This window comes from Cicer arietinum, chromosome 6 (genome assembly GCF_000331145.2).
Source record: "Cicer arietinum cultivar CDC Frontier isolate Library 1 chromosome 6, Cicar.CDCFrontier_v2.0, whole genome shotgun sequence".
NCBI lineage: Eukaryota > Viridiplantae > Streptophyta > Magnoliopsida > Fabales > Fabaceae > Cicer > Cicer arietinum.
This window is the reverse complement of record NC_021165.2, coordinates 1882581-1902798: the sequence shown is the minus strand read 5'-3', so window position 1 is coordinate 1902798 and position 20218 is coordinate 1882581. Positions and strand designations below refer to the sequence as shown.

Sequence of the window (20218 nt, the reverse complement as noted above, 5' to 3'; positions counted from 1 at the left end):
AAATTTACTTTGAATTTAACAAAATCATAGTAATACTTTTATTTTATTAAAAATTAAAAGTATAATTTTTTGAAATTTCAATAATTCATAGTAATTTATTCATATTTACCGTTAATCCAATCATATACTCCAAGAGCCAAGCCATAGTTGCATCCATCTACAAAGAAGGCTTAATGGTATTGTTCGACCCAAAGTTGCCAATCTCGTGTAGTTTACGTAAAATCAATAAAATCAATTTGTAAACTCGTAATAATTTATCTATATCTGATCTATATAGGTGATATAATATTATTAGAATAATAATAATTTAATATTTCATCTTTGTGATAAATTAAAAATATTTTTAAATAGATAAGTATTTTTTATAGACCAAAATAAAATAGCAGAAAATCAACTCACTTATACTAAAACATAATAATTGTCTCTAAAAACACAAAAACAATACTAAAATATAAATTTACTTTTTTAAAACAACTTGATATTACTTGTACCAAAAAAAAAACCAATAGATATGGGGAAAAATGTATAATTAAATCGGATATTAATTTATATTTATCAAAACTTTATATTTTAAAAATTGGCATATTCATACTCATGTGGCTTTCCAGGATTGGCTTTTTCAATACTATGTATGTGCACATCAATGAACATAATTGGTTTAGTTATCAAATGATATTGTCTAGATCATAGCCGTCTAAAATTTATAAAAAAATGATATAAGGTAATGATTCCAAATGATAATCTTTGGAAAAATATAAATACAGATTACATGTGATCATTTATGTTTGTGGTTGGTAACCATTGTAATGATACAATTAGCAATGAAGATCTAGCTTTGTACAACAGGTAATTATCGGATATGATTTACTCACTGTAGGGTTACAGGAAAAGTAATTCATTTGTTTACAAGAAGTATCTTTAAATAAAATTTTACATAACGGGTCATTTTATTCATTGAAATAATAAACATAGTCTCAATGTAAAAATTTTATATTATGAAAAAATCGCAACCACTTAAATATATAATTTTAAAAATAAATATAGTTAAAATTAAAATATTTATAATTTTAAAAATAGGTATGATTAAATTAATTCTTTTTAATAATTTAATAAGTACGATTGAGTGTTAGTACAAATTATTTTCTACAATAATAATAATGTATATAAATTAAATTTAATTTAAAAATATTAGAACACATATATATGTATATATGTATTTTATTGATTTTGATGGATGTTTGTTAAAAAAATATATTGATGGAAGGAATAAAGTGGATTGATATTCTTAAGCCATCGTCAAACAGGGGGGCTATTTGCTAAAGTAAAAATTGTCTTTTCTCTTTTATACATATTTTTATCATTTTGAACTTTTGTTCTTCACTCTTTGTTTTTCTAGAAACTATCTATTCCACCTAAAAAAACTATCTCTTACCTCTGCCTTCACTTTCACTTATATAAGTTTTCAATATTTATTCATCTTATCTATTAATTTGATTTAATTTAATGTTTGGGGATCGAACAATTGCATTTGCAGGTAAAAATATTGTTTATGTTGATGCTGATTGCTTCCAGGGCGGGTTGGCAGGTTGAGGAATCATCATTTTTTGCTCTTAGAGCTCTGAAATTTTGAGGAGTTGCATAAGAGAACATATAAAATGGAACCATCTCTAGCTGAAGAAATGGGGCTATTTAAGTAGTGTAATGTAGTGGTGGTCACCTGTCAAAGCCATCTTAAAGAATTTGATGAGCTTCTTCTAATATAAATATTTGGGTCATGCATGTTGTTATTTTAAAAACTGTGTCATTAACAAAAAAATATTAAAATCTATCGTAAATTATATAATAATTTGTAAATATTGACGATATATAACTAATAATAAATTATATGTATAAAAAATATATATGTTGATAGATATAATTTTTTTAATGATTCTCACTTACTTTCATAAATTAGTTTTCATCGCTTTTAGCAAATTATATATTGGTTTTAAAAAATAATTTTAAAATAATCGTAGAATAAATCCAAACCAAAAAAAGGAATCTATTGTTTTTTTTAAGTTTGATCATTTTTAGTATTTATCATTTATGTTTTTTAATTTTCTCAAATTGATCTTTTAAGTTATTATTCTTTCTTTTCACTAATTTCCATTATAAATTTATTATTTCAAACTAAGATTCATATTGAAATTTCTAGATTTTAGTTTCAAATTTGCTCTACTTTTTAGTTGTAATTTTTTTTAAAGTTTATGATGAAGATAACTAATGTTGATGATAAAAATATGAAGAATTTATCAGAGATTTTAATGTGTGTTGTTGGAAGAAGAAATACCATGTAGCTTAAAATCTTAAATTCCTTACAATTGTTATCCGAGATCAACGAAGATAAATGAAAAATAATTCTTGAAATCTACCAAAACAAAATCAAAAACTAATTTTTGAAAGAGAAAGACCGTAAGAAAGATGATGATGAATAAGAAGAAGAATATAACTCGTAAAGATTGGATCTGAGTAAAAATTGATTTAAACTTATATAACTATAAGGGTATTTTTTCAAAACATCAATGATAAATCTAAAAATCGTTTATTTTTATAATTTGTCACATAAATAATGTTATACACACGTAAATATTGTAACAACTATATAATTTATTTTAATGGAATTACTAAAAAAATGCATTCATGCAAATGGACCCTAACAAGAGGGTTAACATTGTAAACAAAATATCACTTAAAAACCTTAATGATAAAAAATAATAAAGAATCTAACCAAAAACTTGATTGAATTAAAATGATTAAAAATGTATTTTAACCCAAAAAATAGAGGGCTCTTTCTTTCTATTTGAATGAGCATGTCTATTTAGTTGGGCTTGGAATTTACTGCGAATTCAAAAAATAGAGGGCTCTTTCATTCATAATGGGATTGCATTTGAAAAATTGGATTTTGTACTACATATTTTGACCCCTATCTCCACAACTTTTAAAAACGTAATTTTACCCTTGCTATTTTCACCTCTTCCAATGGAAAACTTTTGGGCCCATTTTTTACTCTCACAATCACAAATACCAAATTTTCAGTTTGCAACTATTGTTTTTAAAATTCTAGTTTAGAAATTTACATTACGAAAATTTCGTTTTTAAAATTTTTGTTACTAAAAAATTAAAATTTTGTTATGTAATGAAACTTAGAAAAAAACTTACATATCCATATTTTGTGTTTTTGAAATTTCAAGTATACAAAATAAAATTAAAAAAAATTTATATACAAATTATTTCGTATTTTTTAAATTTCGAATATGAGAAAAAACAGAAAAATTTCACATACCAAATATTTCATGTTTTCAAATTTTCTAGTATGTAAAATAAATTAAAAACAAATTTTACATTTTGAATATTTCATTTTCAAAATTTCTGATATGTAAATAAAAACTGAGAAATAATTTTACATGTCAAATATTTCATGTTTTTGAATTTTTCGGCATGAAAATAAGAAGTGAGATTAAATATAAAATATTTTAAAATTTTTCAATATGCAAAAAAATTGAGAAATAAAATTTACATGCCAAATATTTAATTTTTGAAACTGTTGATATATAAAAAAGTTTACGTATCAAAGATTAAAATTTTCAGCATAAAAAAAAAATACCAGAGATGTTGGGGTAAAATAACAGACCAATGTCCATAAAGATATTTTAAGAAGTTCATAAAAAATGTGATAAAATATAGGATAGAAATATGTGGAGTTGAAATCATGTTATGGGATACGAAATACAATTTTGCTTGATTTTTGGTTTTTGACAACAATTTTCGTGCACCTGTTTCTTTATAGTGGACAATTGCTTTGGGCCTCTATGTCCATAATGGGCAGACTAATAGAGACGAAACGACATTGATGAGTCAGTTTATTTACAAAAAAAAACTATCTTATTTGTCATTTGTAATTTCTTAAAAAAAATAGTGAAGTGAACTTTTAATCTTTGTCATACTTTGAAAAAAAAATTAAAACCTTAAAAATTGTTTAATGATAAGTAATAGACCTTAATCAAACCTAACATTTTCAATGTAGGTCATACTGAGTTCTGATGTATCTCAAATATAACTGTCAATTTGACAAGTCTATTGACTATTGACTCAAATCCACATGTTGGAGAGGTCAAAAAATTTCATAATTAAAAAGATTCTCAAAAAGAAAACCCCCAGCACTAAAAACCCTAAAATTTTGTGGGTTTAGTGGGCTATAAGTCTACTTTTAAAATAAATAAAAATGATTTTTTTTTAAAAAAAATTGACAATTTTTTTTTCGATAAATAATGATTTACAATTTGATTTTGGAATCTTTTTAATTTGAGAAAAAAAATCAATTTCTTTTGAGATTCTTTTTGTATTTCTTGACAAAATTTTGTTGAAAAAAAATATTTTTTAATTTTTTCTATATTTTTTAGAGAAAAATATATTTCAAAATAAAAAAATCTCAAAATTAACAAAATATTGAAATGCTATAAGCCCCTAGCCCCTCCCTTAAGTCCAATAAAATAATAGGTCAAAGCATTAAAAAAAAAATAATAGAGGACTTGAAATTAGGGATTTAGTAAGAAATTTTATATAGAGAGATTGGAGTTTTGAACTTTTTTAATAGCTGTAATTTTAAAGTATAACTTGGTCTATAGATTATTTTTATCTCACTAAAGAGAAAAAAAAAAATAAAAAGCCACACAAAAAAAGGTTATTACCAATACATATATTAAAATTGTATTAGAGTCTCTCATATCAAAGTTTTTGAATTGTTGAATGAATATGTATTTCGACCCTCTCGTGGTTTGAAGTAGTTCTTGGTTGTAAAATTCAAATCCATTTCAATAATATAAAAGAGTTAGATTAAGAATTTCATTATAAAATTTAACTTAGGACTCGCACAAGTTGTAAGAATGAGTATATTGAAGTTGTATTAAAGTTTTATAGTGCCCGAGTTATCGCTCGTTGCTGGATGTCTATATGTATAGAATCCTAGTTAGCTCTTGAGACATCCAAACCCACTTAATATAAAAATAAAAATAAAATAAAAAAATAAAAACCTAGAATAAAGAAACCATTATGCTCCCGTGAGTATGACTCCCTTGAAAGCAAGGGGAAGATTCTGCATTGCTTCTTCGGTCTTCCTCATATAAGGACTACTTTTTTTTTATACCTCCCTTTCATTTGAACAAAAAAGAAAATTCCTTGTATGATTTTACTAACAATAGAATGAGGATTTCCGTGTGTTGCTTGAAAAAGTTGAAATGTTTCTGACGCCAACGCAACACGCGCTTTCTCTCCGAACCAAAAAACCATTGCTTATTCAACTATTCATATACTAGAGGAAAAAAAATGGAACGTGTTCTGAGAATATTCTCAGCCTTAACTTTAGACATTTTATTTCATCAAATTTCAAAATATTCCTACATTGTTTGAAAAATGTGGAGTGATTAAAATTGATTTTTTGATTTTATTGATTTTATAAAACTAATTTTAAATAAAAATAAATGGAATATAAAATAATTTGTGTTTTAATATATTTAGGTAAATATTAGTTTAACAATAAATTTTAGTATAAATATTATATTTTAACTCAAAAATTATAAATTATAATTTCAAATTATAATCTATTTTAAATATTTTCCAAACACATCAAAATCAATTTTACAACTTTAAAATTAAAATTAAACTCTAAAATTAAAATTAAGCATACACTTAGTTTAGTTTAATATAATAAATTTGTGTACTAGTCTTGTGATGTGTATTAACAAAAATTAATTTAAAAAAATTACTATTAATTAACAATAAGTTTAAAAAAAATATTATATTCAAATATATTTAAGTAAAAGTGAGTTAGATAATAAATTTCAGTCTAAAAATAATATTTAAACTCAGAACCACAAATCCTAAGTTTTAATCTATTTTACATTTCTAAATTTAATTTTGACTACTCAAAAAGTAGAACTAAATACTAATAAATAAAAATTAATTACTTTTAACTAATTTGATATTAATATTCTTAATATATTATTATTTTAATAAAAAATATATTTAATGTTTATATTTAATTGGTTTCTGCCGAATTCAATGTTAAAGCTGCCTAGGACGACTCAGACCAAAATCAACCAAAACTTCCCACAACTCAACAAGCATAATTTGAATCTACGATTACAAAGTGAAACGGAAATTATTTATATAAAAAGTGGAAACAAGAAGAAACGTAACAACAGCTACAGCGAATCAAGAACGCATTGCCACATGCGCAGATCTGTTAGTTAGAGTAAATTAAAAAAAAAAAAAAAAAAAAAAAACGAAAATGTCTATTAGTTAATTTCCATTGGCACTGTTATTGGACATCATCTGTTTGAACTCGTCGAAGTTAACGTTTTCATCTCAACGGAACACTTCATTCCGAGGCTGTTCAACACCTGACAGAGTTCCGTTGCGGAGATGAGGCCGTTCTTGTCCTTATCGTACAGATCGAAGGCATCACGTAGCTCTGAGGCGCCGCCGTCTGTCGAACCGGAGCGGCAGAAGGCGGCGAACTCCGAGAGGTTAATAAAACCGTCGTTGTCGGTGTCAAGGTCTTCCATAACGCGCTGGACCTCATCATGTGGAACACCCGATCCGAGAGTGCGAAGGACGTTGTCCAACTCGGTGACAGAGATCTTGCCGTCGCCGTTGGCGTCGAAGCGAGTGAAAACTCGCTTAACTTCGTCCATGTCTTCGAAGTAAACGGAGGGTTTGGTGCTCGTTTCAGTGTTTTGTTCGGTGACGGTTGGATTCGTCGCCATCGTTAGCGTTCGTTTCGAGAGAAAGAGGGAAGTTACGGTGAATGGATTTAGAAAGGGAATAACTGAAAATGAAAAAGTGTGTGTGGTGAATGAAACGGTGATCCATTTGAGACTATAAATACTTGTTTCGTTTGGATTATAATGCGCGTCCCGACTATTGACTGACAGGACATTTTTTAAAGCATATAGTACTTTTCTATTTCTTTTTGCTGCAATATTTCGATTTTTTTAGAAACCTCCAACTTGTTGGTACATTTTTATTCTAATTTTTTAAGGTAAAATATATTTTGATTTTTAATTGGATATTAATAATGTGTGACAATGACCAGCGGGAATTTAACTATTACTGAATTTGTTGCTCTTTGAGTAAAGGCTCATTTTGTTATTTAGAAATTTTTAAAGATTTATTTTAATATTTGAGAAAATAAAAACACTTTTTAGTACTTAAATAAAATACATTAGACCGAATTAGTATTTATATAAACTACAGTTAGAAAATAGAATATTTTTTATTAAGTTATCGGATGACTTGTCAATTGATTCTCTCACTTGTAATTTTTATTAAAAAAATGGACAATTAGATCGTTACGATAATTTAAGATAGACAATACAGTATCTGACAATAATTATATGAATAATTTAATCCCTGCAATGAAAAATTCACTAAAATATAATCTAATTTATAAAACAACGTCAATAATATTTATATTAAACCACAATACATCTTTTACATGAAATCACACATTCAAAAACGTGAACATAAAAAACAATAACGCACATTCAAAAACGAGAATGTAAAAAAAGATATAAGAACGATGAAGAAAATGTCTTTTATGAAACAAACAACAAAGACAAAGACTACAAAAGTTGCATCTTCACACTCACATACCAATGTAGAATTACATATCACTATAAATATGGAGTTAAATGCCAACAAAATGTTGGGTTGTTGCCTAAACGACAAGAAGAAACAAATGCAAATGTTGCTACTTTACCCATTTTATTCATTAGTGTAATGTAACTAAACCATCGTATGACATATAGTTTGCCTAAGCATTAGTTACAAGATCTTTCGTAATTTGTCATTGTTTGCACAAATGTCTTTCGAATGATTAAATAACCCGTCATTTGAATGTTTTCTATTTGATGAAATACGTAGAATTGCTCAAGTTTCATGATTGAGAAGCGATAGTTAAAAATTTGAATGTATTCCTATGTGATGAAAACATATTAGCACAAATTGGATAATTTCTTAATTTAATATATATATATATATAAATGTTTACGAGGAAAAATATATTTTTTAATTAAAATATATCTATTTATGTCTATATTATACATGACAAAGACAAATCTAGAGGTATTAAGGGTGAACTCTATATTATAATAATCTCAATTATCATTATTTATGTAATATTTGACATTTTATATTTGAGATATGTTTCATATTTACTACTAACACATATAAATACATATAATTATTTAAGTTTCTTTAAATTGTTGTTATTGCTTATGTGTTGGTGTTGTAATATTATTAATGAATTTTGTCGACCTTCTTTTGAATAATTTTTGAATTAATATCCGTATAGAAGAAAAAAGTGTGATTTAACCTTATTAAAAAAATCTCATATAGTTGTCTCCCTCTTTAAAAAATATAACATTATACTTTATTTTTATATATATAATTTACAAATTAAAGGATCCAACTTTGTTTTTACATGCATAGAAAATATACTATATCTATATATGTCACATAAATGTTTTTTTTCCTTGTAAATTTATTTCATTTTAATTTTAATCTCCGCAAATTTTTTATTTATTTATATCTTTGTAAATAATAAGTTTTAAAAATATCTTTTATGAATAATTTTTGGTAAAAAATAATGACTTGATTAATTTTAGATGAAATGACACATGGTGATCGTGTAATTGTTGTGGAGTACACAATATTTAATATTTAAAATTAAAATTCATTTTAGTAATTCATTTAATCATTTAATAAAAAAACTTAAAAATTAATTAATTAATCAATAAACCAATTTAATAATAAAATCTCAATATTCTTTATTTTCAATTCCAAATTTTTTAATAAAAATTCAATAATCTTCCTCTTCAAACCTAATTTATTAATTTTCAAATTATAAATTCTTATATTCAGATCAAAACCCTAAAAGTTTATTCATTTTCAAAAAAAAATTTTCATCTTCAAGAATTTAGCAAAGTTCTTTACAGACGCTTATTACTTCATAGTTTAGTCTTGAAAAACAATTTGTGGGTAAATTTGAGATTTTTATTGAACTAAAAATATAGGAATTTTGAAAAAGCTGCTATAAAATAAGTTTGTTGTGAGCAGGTATATAGTAAGCCACAATTTCTGAACTAAATACAGTTGATAGAGAATTGTTGTATATTATCAAGAGGGTTTGAAGATGAATAAATTTTAAGGGTTTGGAACTAAACATAAAATTTTGCAATTTGAAGATAAAGATGGTTGATTTTTTATTAAAAAGTTTAGAATTAAAGACGAAGATTATTGAGTTTTTATTACTAAATTGATTTATTAATTACTTAATTAATTTTAAGTCTTTTTATTAAATGATTGAATGAATTAATAAAATAAATTTTAATTTTACATATTATTTAGTCAACAAAAATGATACGGTTATCATGTGCCACTTCATCTAAAATAAATCATGTTACTATTTTTTTTATTAAAAAAGATTCATAAATAACTTTTCTAAAATTTATTAGAATTTATAAAAGTATAAATAAAATAAAATATAGAAATTAAAATCAAAATAAAACATATTTAAAAAACAAAAAAAATATATTTAAACAATATTCTTTTATAATGTTTCTCTTTAAAAAAAAATAATAAAGTTTGTCCCGGAATTTTTCAGGTTCGGCGTTTAAATAGATTGATTCAATCTTGAATGAACAATGACCAGACTGTTTTTATTTTTATTTTTTAGGAAAAGAAAAACATACATTCTAGTATTGGCGAGACTTTAATTGTTGACCAAAAGTTTTTCCATTTCGGCGGGTAAGGAATAATGGAATGGGTCTCATGTCACTCGTGAATCTCTGTCACGACTCACAACTGTGTAATGTATATCTAGAAAAAAGATAGTTTGCAGCACGTTAGACTAGTACTAATATTATTTATTTATTTTGATAGAGAGTAGTATTTTATTATAATTTTCTGGTGTGTAAAAAAGAAAAAACAACTTATTAAAGAAAAATATTAGTTTTTATCATTTTAATACATCTATGTATAAATTTTTTTTTAAGTCTAAATTAGTTTTTTAATGAATCAAGACAAATAATCATTCTTATCTTTCTTTAAAAAAAAATATTTCTTGCTATTTAGTATGATTTTAATTAAAAATAGTTATAATTATTGATCAAATGGATCAATAATTGATCAAATGGAAAGGTTACTAACGGAAAGGAACTACGCTATAGGAAAGGCAAGACCCACGTGGATTTTATGACATACTTTTAACATATCTTGTAGATAGCCTACGATGTCTAGGAATATGTTTCTGGTGACGTGTGCATGTTTGTTTGGTAGGGACGCACACGGTTAACGTACACGCGGCCAAGCACACGATTAATACGCGGTTAGTGATGCAATTGCAAAGGAACCAATTTGCATCAATTGAAATGCAGAAAGGGATACATAGAGTTTTAAGTTTAGTGTCATTTTATATTTGTTTCACGACTCTACGTTTGATCAAAATGTCTACTTAGCAGGATTTTTTTTTGAAAATTTAATTTTTAATCTAACTTTAATAAAGTTTGAACAAAAAAATTAATTTAGTCTAAAATTTAAATTAAATATATTTATTTTGTTGATTATTTTTTTATATGTTTGAATATGGATGAAATATTTTTTTAATTGTACCTTTTAATTATTATACAACTTGATAAAATGATTATTCTCTTAAAAATAGTATATTAAATATTTTGACATCTTAAAATAAAATACTTAATTGTAGTTTTGGTATCTTGTATTTTCATTAATTTATAAAATTAGTCATTTTATTTTAAAAGTAGTCAGTTTTGATATTTTATATTTTTTTAATCAAGAAAATGATAATTTAACATATTTTAAATGTTATGACATACAATTTGATGATATAAAATTATTTAGATGTATTAATATTTATATATCATTAATTAAATTATAAAATAAAAAAAATTTAAATTTTAAATTGAAATTTTTAACGAATTTTATTTGTGATTTAACGAGTATATATCTTCACATCGTATCATATGATACATTTTATTAAATTATGTCATATCGCTATTTTATAGTCAAAATATCAAAATATAAAACAAATTATTATATTTTAAAATTGGAGAACTAATTTTATTCATTGATTTAAAAATATAAAAATTAGTCTAAGAAACCGCTCAATTGTAAAATTAGTCAGATTATAAAAACTAGTCAATTATAAAAATATAAATTTTAACATTATTTTAACTTTTTTAGTTTCTTAAGAAGTGTTTTTTTAATTTGTCTAAGAAACCGCTCAATCGTTTTTATTCTTTTATAACTTTAAAAACTTTTAATTAATTAGTTATTATTAATATTATAAGTCAATTTAACCGATGCGATATCTGTTCCATTGTCTAGGACAATTTTCTATGTTGTCAAACCATGTTTTTTCCTAACGGTAGAAAAAGTAACAGTCTATGTTGTCAAACCATGTTTTTTCCTAACGGTAGAAAAAGTAACAGTCTATGTTGTCAAGAACAAATGTAAAGCTCTTTGCAAAGTCAAAGTTAAGGGAGGGGATGGTTAACTTTCCCTTCTTTGTACTTTTCCCCCACTCCATTAGACAATAATAGGAAAACACTAATTTCCGGTGAATACAAAATGGAAAGCATAATGAGAGAGGGAAGGGAAAGTGTTGGTGAATAGTGAAAGAGGTTATGGGTAGGGGTGGGCAAAGTTCAGTTCTGCACTAGAACCATTTGAAAATTGAACCGAACTGTTTTTCAGTTTGGAAAAACCGAACTGAACCGGTTTTCAGTTCAAAGAACCGAACCGAACCGGTTTATAAAAGTGGTGCACCGGTTTATTATTTTGAACCAAACCGAACTGGTTTAACTTAACTTTTTTTGTTCATATAGGCCAAAATTTTCATAATTACCCCTAATTACGACTAAAAAAAATTCGGTTCAAGTTTTTTGAAATAAAAACCGGTTCGTTTTGGTTTTTTTAAACAAAAAACCGGTTCGGTTCGGTTTTTTGAATTGAAAAACCGGTTCGGTTCAGTTCTGGTTTTACAAAATCAGTTCGAAAACAGTTCGGTTCTTAAACCAGTTCAGTTCAAAAGCAGTTCGGTTCGGTTCGGTTCGGCAGTTTGGTTCAGTTTTTGGTTTTTTTGAACACCCTAGTTATGGGGGCGCTCAAAACATAAAGAATGATGATTATAAATTAAATGATTAATTGCGTTTTTAGTCTTTTATTTTTATAGTCATAGTTTTTGTATTTTTATTTTTTAACCATGATTATATTTTAAATAATGTGATATATAATACGATGATACAAATTGATAATAATAGATATACCAACAATATAATTAAGTGTAAATTAAATTAAAAAATATTTATGATTATAAAATAAAGTTGAGATTTACATATATCCTAAATTACATGTTTAAAGACATACCTTAAACATACTAAAAATAGAAATATTTTATTAAAATTATAATGTTTAAATTTTAAAATAATCGAAAATATAAATTATAATATAAAATTTTACATTTGAACAATTAATACGTGTCCTCATAACATATGTTAGCCTTTTCCGTTAAATAATTACTCCCTCGAGGACTCTAGATAAAAGAAAATATATACAAAATAATTTATGTATTTGATTTTAAATTTGATATAAATACATCAACTTTTAATTATATAAATTTATCTTATATTTAAAATCAAATGAGTAAAAAAAGTGGTTTCATAGTCAACGAACTTGTTGCCATGTCAACTAAATCTTTCACATCATCCAAATTTTAAATGTTGTCTTTAATTTTAAAAACATTAAAGATAAATCAAAAGTGTGAAATAAAAAATATAGGGACCATATTTCTATATGAGATATCAACTAGAAGTTTAATACATTATTTTTTTTTTAAACACGTCAAGAAAATACATATTATCAATATTTTAAAATGTCACATCAAAAAGGTCGTCAATTACGTTAAGAATTGATTGACACATTTGTACTTTTTCCTTTGATTCAAGTTCTTGGTCACCTTCATCATCAATAGTTGAGGACTTGTACAAAGATTGAGGTGTGAGTGTTGTGTTGAACATGAAATCTTGAAATCCGTTTGTTGTAGTTGTAATAGAGCTAATCTCACCATCATTCCAACCATATTGTTGATGTAAGAGTATTTAAACTTTAAAAGGAAAATTCGTGTGATTCAAGACTCGTGCAATTTGTCCTAAACAAAGTATATATCAACCTAACATTTGATGCCAACGTTGTTGACAATTACCTTGTTGATGGTTCTAGTCAAAACTAATTGTTCACATGATGTAAACTCACTGTTGAGACAAAATCTTAAATCAAGTGTTTTGAATATAAACAAATAATTAATTAATCACTAACCATGATTCTAATTATGTTGCTATTTAACTTGTATTTTTCAGTGATTTATTCAAAGATAGGTGATCAAACACAATCATACAACAATTAACGATCTCACCATGAAATAAATCAAGAAGATCGTGTCTTACTTAAACTCGATATTGATTTATAAAAGAACATTATGGTTTATAAATTAACATTATGGTTTTTATATATTTAAAAAAAAACATGATGGTTATTTATTTTAAAGACATAATTAAAATAAATCATTTTGCATAATTCAAACCTCAAGTTAAAGAATATCAATTTTACTCAAATCAATAATCAAACCCAGAACTCAAGTTGAAGATCCTAAGAAGTAAATCGCCTCTAAATCGACGACCAGATTGATATCCATTGACGAACAATGAGCAAGGACGACGGTAAACTATTGATGCACTTTTTACAGGAAGCTCAACATGTTTCTAAGACAAATGACTAACACTTCACAATCATTCAATCACTCATACACATTTTTCATACAAACATATAATCAAAAATGTTCTAGTTTTGTAGAAGAATATTTTGAATCGAATAACACACGTGTCTATTAAAATTCAATTTACACAAACATTTTGCTCAAGTTAAGTAATAGCTATATTGAGCCTTTCTAACTCTCTCTTCATCTATAAAAAGAATATAAAGGAGAAGACAATTCTTTCACTTTTTAAAACAATCATTTCAATATTTAAACATTAATATTCAAACAACAAAACTCTTCACTCAAGCAAAACTATAACTCTATCTTATTTTATTCAATGATATATTTATTGAGTAATTATTGATAATTAATCTCGAACAAGTGTTAAATAGATTCTAATCATAAACTATTTTATCATACAAATCATTTGAACAAGTCTATCTCTTAAAATAACTTGAGTATATTATAAAAATCCTTTTAGTTATTAAAAGGTAACTTGTAAAAATATTTTATATACTGAAATATAACTTAAACAATCCTTTTAAGGTTAAAAGGTAAATTCTGAAACTGATGAAGAGTAATTAAGAAAGGTAGTGTGATGCAATAAAGTTCTTATGTCAATCACATTAGTGAAAATAACTCACAAAATTATGAGGACTATACGTAGTCTACCTTGAGTGAACGATGATACGTCATTGTGTGATTTTCTAATCCTTATCCTTATTTATTTCTCATTCACTAATTATATATCACTTAAAAATAATTTTTTTTTAATTCAGTTTTAACTCACTTTGAATATTTTGAACTTTTTATTAAAAATTAATATTGATCTTGAGTTAATTTAAATTAGACTCAAAAATTAAGATTTTAAAAAAAGATCACAATTCAAACTCTCTCTTCATTGTGATTAGTATTACTACTTTATTCACATGACGGTTATGATGTGTATCCATATGAGTGATTGGCGATCTCTATGATCGCTGCTGATGAAACATAAAATGGAAATAATATTTGTGCGAATGACATGGATTTAAAAAGATACTAAAAAAAAAGCACGTAACCAAATAACTATATATTTAAAAAATCTATTGACATTATTTGATAAACAATATCACTTTTTTAAGCATAATAATTAATTAAATTGACATATTTTATTTGTTAAGTAAATAAAATAAAGCTTTAATATATATTTTATATAAATAAAAAAACTATTATTATAAAAAATTACATTTATTTTAAAAATTTAAATTAATGTTTATAATTTTTATAATAATTTGTTATATTATATAAAATACTAAAAATACCTTTATCATAAAGTATACATATTTTATAAAATTAATCAATCATATATTTTTTAAATATAATATCAAATTTATTATTTCTTAATTTATCTTTATTTTATTTTATTTTATTTTATTTATACTATATATTTTTATAAAGATAATCGAATAAATTTTTATTTTTATTTAGTTTCTTATTATATATACATTAAATATATCATAAAATAAAACATTACATCAAATAAAACGTTACCATTGTGGTGATTTTTTTGAGGATGAGAGTTGAACCAACAACATTTTTTGTATGACTCTACTCAGTAGCTAAATCCCAGTATAAATGAGTGGTTTACTTACCCACAGATTCATGATGACCTATTTATCATATAATTGAAGGAGTCTTAACTAATATTCTGACATAATATAGGAGTGTACTCATCTCAACTACTCCCTTCGAGCAAAAAAAATATGTAAGTACAAAAAATATTTAAAATTGATATAATTCATCCAAATTTTAGAATAAATAAATAATTTTTTATTTATTCATAGTTGTTGCGGAAAGAATAACTTATCGTATCTAATTGCTAACTCTATACATTTAATATTCATAGTAAATGTGTATTTAGTAATTATGTGATAGTCAAAATTGATTCCCAATGAATTAAGTTTGTGAAATTAATTTTAGTTAAAATTGAGTTAAAGGTAATTAATTTATGATCGAATATATTCAGATAGAAGTAAGTTCAACAATAATGTTAATAATGTTTATCGTAAAAATCACGCTTAGACTCAAAAGAAATAAATTATAGTTTCAAGATAAAATCAATTATGTAAAACATGCATTTAATTTTTTTGACTTAATTGTTGACTTGCTGTTTTGATCATATATTTTTACCAATTAACAAAATTGGTCAATCTATTTTAAAAATTGGTAGTTTTAGTACATCTTTCAAATATTTGAACTAAAAAATAACGATTCAATGTATTTTAAATAACATGAGATATAATTCCATTATATAAAATCATTCAAATATATTAATTATTCATATGTCATTAATAAAATTAAAAATATGAAGTTAAAGTTAGTTTTTTACGGTATTTTATTACGATTTTGTGAGTGTTAATCAATATTCTACATCATTGTATCACAAGACACATTATTAAAAGCATGTCATATCATAGTTTTTTAGTTAAAAAATTAGAGGTGGATTAATTTTGTAAATTAGTAAAAACAATGGGACTAAAACTGTAATTAACTAATTTTTTTTTTATCATTTAGAGATCATCTATTTTATTTTTGTCTTTGTCATTGAGATTTTCCAACTCTATCATATTTCGTGCGTATTCGGTTTAATTTTGGAGTTGTAAAATTGACATTGATATATTTGGACGTTGTTGAGCATAAATAATTCTACCTCCAAAATTGTTGGCATATTATGGAGTTGTAAAATTGACATTAGCATATTTGGAGTCAAAAAATGATTTTTACACTAAATTTTATGGTTGAAATCACTTTTATAAAAATTTAAACTTAAATTACTTTACATTCAACTCACTTTTAACTAAAATCAAATTTTTAAAATTCTTTTTAATCACCTCATAATCAAACACAGAAACACGATGAAAAATAATAAGAACCTGATATAAAATTCTCCAGACTGACAAGAACCCGTGAGGAGTAAGAACAAATACATGACAACAAAATTGATTAAATAAAAGCATAGTAAAGAACATTGATATTTTAACATGGAAAACCCTAAATGTTAGGGTAAAAAATCATATGTGGTCCAGATCAAAGAAATACATCATTTATAATCAAATAAGGGTACAAGAGAGTTTCAATATCATGCATAAATTGTGCCTACAATCAGCCAAGATATCAAAGCCTTAAAGCTTACAAATGAAAAACAACAAGAAGAAAAAATATCCAAAAAAATATCCAAAAAACTTGCTAGTGTGCGAGTACGGTTTCTCCCTTTTATACGTCGTTTTGCCGATCCAACTGTTGAAAACAAAGAAATATATGTTGCTAACCTTGTATCAAAAAATCAATCCGATCCAACAGTTAACAAATGTTAAATCAATGTTTTTTTGAAATTGGTTTGACAAAATTGAAAATATATATATAGTTTATTCTTCTCTTTTAGTGGTTGCCTTTTTCTTCAAAATAGTCTCTTTCATATCCATCTTCACTTAACTAAGTGAGACACATAAAAAAAATATATTATGAAGTCATTAATATCTGTGAACTTGTTTATCTGTTACTTAATATAAGCTTCGATATATGACTTTGTTATTAATTATTATAGGAACTATTTTATCTCAATCTCTGCCTTAAGATTAATTCATAATTTAGTTTGTATTGAGCCAATTATATCTCGTGTGTCTAAAAAAAAAAATAGACCTACAGATTGTTGGATTTCTTCAATCCCCCAATATTTAGAAAAGATAGGCTGATACATCACATATTAGACCATAATCACCTATCCAAAACATCATTCAATCAGGTGGGAGAACCTCCTAATTAACAATGCATCATCATTCGAGAGTTGATGTTCACACTGACTTTCATTTCATTGTATATGTTTCTCTTAATTTTATTTATTCAGAATTCTCCACTGGAATTAGAACCCTTTATGGGTATAGTATTTCAATAATTGCACATAATGTTAGGAGCATACATCCAATTAAGTCCTAAACCCAAATAAACTAACAAAGTTAGAATATACTTTTAAGAATGAATAAAAGTTTAATTGAAAATTATATATTCTTTTAAAAAAATTAAAATATAATATTTGTTCTCCAAATTTCACCCTCCATACCATTAAGGAAGATTTGTTCCAATAAATGCTCTATCATGCACACTAGTATGAATTGAACTTCTTCGGACCATATGCTTTAAGACAACCCTACGAAGCTTAAAGATGTATCAAAATAAATATAATGAATCAAAGGTTAAAGATCTTAAATTTAATCGCATCATTTTTAACTTTTCGGAATAGGAGATGGATAAATGAAAATAAAAAATTATCATATTTTTGTTTAAGAACCTTTAGTAATGAAATAAATTAGGTAGTAAGACATAGCTATAAGGTTCTGGTAGTATCATCTCAAAAGGTTTAAAGAGCAAGGAAGGAAGGAAAAGGCTAAAAGCAAGATTGAGTTGAAGGTACTCCTGAGAGATAAGGATCATATTGTTCCGAGAGTGACAATATTAACAAATTTAGGTTCATTTACTACCGTGTGGAACTGGAGATAATAAGTACTACTATTAAAAGGTGAGCGTACAAAATCCTTGTATTTCATTCAAAGTAATGTAATTGGTAACATTTTAAACCCATTTTAGCGAACATTCAGAAAAACGCATAAATTTTGTAACCAAATTAAGCTCAACCTACCATAATAATAAGAGTTGATATAAAGTTACAAGAGAAGTAGTAGACTAGTACGAAATTGAAAGTATCCATCAACATAAAATAAAGAAATATAAAGGGCGTAACGGTAACATAATTGATAATGTGATGCTAGTAGTAGTAGCTAACTAATTAATTAATTAAGTGGAGAATAATAGAAAAAGATCAGCGGGGATGAGGGCAAAAAGTGATCAAATAGCTAGCATTAGTGCAAGTAGAAATGCTGGTAGGGTCATCATAGGCATAGGAATAGGCCTTTGGGCAAGCAGTTTTAAAGATCCTGGAATAAGCGGTGGGCTTACAGGCCTGTGGGCTTCCAAAGTTACCAGTACAGCAATACCTAGGTGAGTTAAAAGCAGAACAAGCACTCTTACAAGCCACCACGCGCTTCTTGTCGCGTGACCTCACCTGAAGACCCACTGGACACATCAAGTTGAGATCACTCACACAACCCGCGTAGCTACACTTTCCAGATCCCTTGAATGGTGTAATGGAAATCGGCAAGTTGTAACCGTCTACCAGACTCACGTCGTAGAAATCTTGATCGTTTCCAAGTGTGAACTCGGCTAGTGTTGCCGGTGGTGTTCCTCCGATGCCGTTGCAGAAGAGAGACCCGCCGCAGTCTCCAGTGGCACAACGCCCGTGTCCGGTCGAATCGAAGGTGCATCCGTGACGGCCCCAGAAGCGCCCTGACCAGAGGGGTGGGACTTGGAGGGAATAGGCTTTGTTTGGTGGGAGATTGAACCCTCCGCGGGCCAGAATGGGCTTTCCTGCGCTGGGCTGGATTCCGGGCCACACTGGGTGGGGACACTTGTTGTATAGTATTATTGCTGCTGCTGAAACCTTCAATACTGTTAACATCAAACAACAACCGACTTTAATGGGTGGATCGTAATGTGATAATAAATATATGTAAAATAATTAATAGTGATATGATCTGTGTGTTTTTTACATTTAAAAAAGAAATTATTCCGTCAAAAGAAAAATGTGCGTGTAAGTGAGTGAGAGTGAAAGGAGATTAATTAAATTACCTGGAGTTTGGGAGATGAGGAAAGTGGTGAAGAAGAGAGTGGTGAGAAGGGGTATCAACATTGAGGCCATGGATGCAATGCTTGTTGGGAGTGGTGTTAGACGGTGCTTTTTATAGGGACGAATGGTAGGTAGGTTTAACAAATGGTAAAACCAACATAAAATTGGGTTTTGGCTTCATTGCTGCCAGTGAGTTAGTTTAATAAAGTGGGTTGGAATACGGGGCAACGGGCATTTCTTAAATTAGCTAGGGATATATTCTCTAACACTATATTTAAATCCATTTTTTTTATTTCTTTTTGTTAGTTAAAATATAAATTAATATTTTGTAAAAAAAATCAACCAAATTATATTAATATTAATATAAATTTTAAACAGTAGAATTAAAATATTTGTGATTCATATTAATTATCTTGGTAACATTATTGATTGCAGAATAATAGAGTGAGGCAGCCTTTTATAAAGTGTAAACAACGGCCTCCTCGGTGGGGTGTCCAAGCTAGTTTTCACTTTACAACACCTGATTGAGGAGAGATAAAAGAGGCCGTTAGTGTTAAAGTTAATGGGTGTGATTTGCTGCAAGAAATTAATTGAAATTGCTCAGGTCCCGAGGGGAAGAGTGAGTG

General features: G+C 26.3%; 2 protein-coding genes across 2 annotated transcripts; both read right to left on the bottom strand.

The window, feature by feature from the left end:
- Positions 1-6177: 6177 nt before the first annotated feature.
- On the bottom strand, positions 6178-6908 carry LOC101499702 (probable calcium-binding protein CML27). The gene is given in 2 exon segments (XM_012716591.3): positions 6178-6404; positions 6407-6908. Coding segments are annotated over 2 exon segments (465 nt in total). The 5' UTR covers positions 6804-6908; the 3' UTR covers positions 6178-6336.
- An 11625-nt stretch (positions 6909-18533) lies between these two features.
- Positions 18534-19837, bottom strand: LOC101499398 (thaumatin-like protein). Its single transcript, XM_004503227.4, has 2 exons — positions 19595-19837; positions 18534-19414 (listed from the first exon to the last, which is right to left on the bottom strand). Exons 1-2 carry the CDS (start codon positions 19662-19664, stop codon positions 18729-18731), a joined length of 756 nt encoding a protein of 251 aa, XP_004503284.1. The 5' UTR covers positions 19665-19837; the 3' UTR covers positions 18534-18728.
- Between the last annotated feature and the right edge of the window lie 381 nt (positions 19838-20218).

What these genes read in the sequence shown, in the direction of transcription:
- LOC101499398 (XM_004503227.4), bottom strand. Translation starts at nt 19,664, where the DNA reads ATGGCCTCAATGTTGATACCCCTTCTCACCACTCTCTTCTTCACCACT. An exon ending in CCTCATCTCCCAAACTCCAG is followed by an intron (nt 19,415 to 19,594) that starts GTAATTTAATTA and finishes TGATGTTAACAG; the next exon opens with TATTGAAGGTTTCAGCAGCA.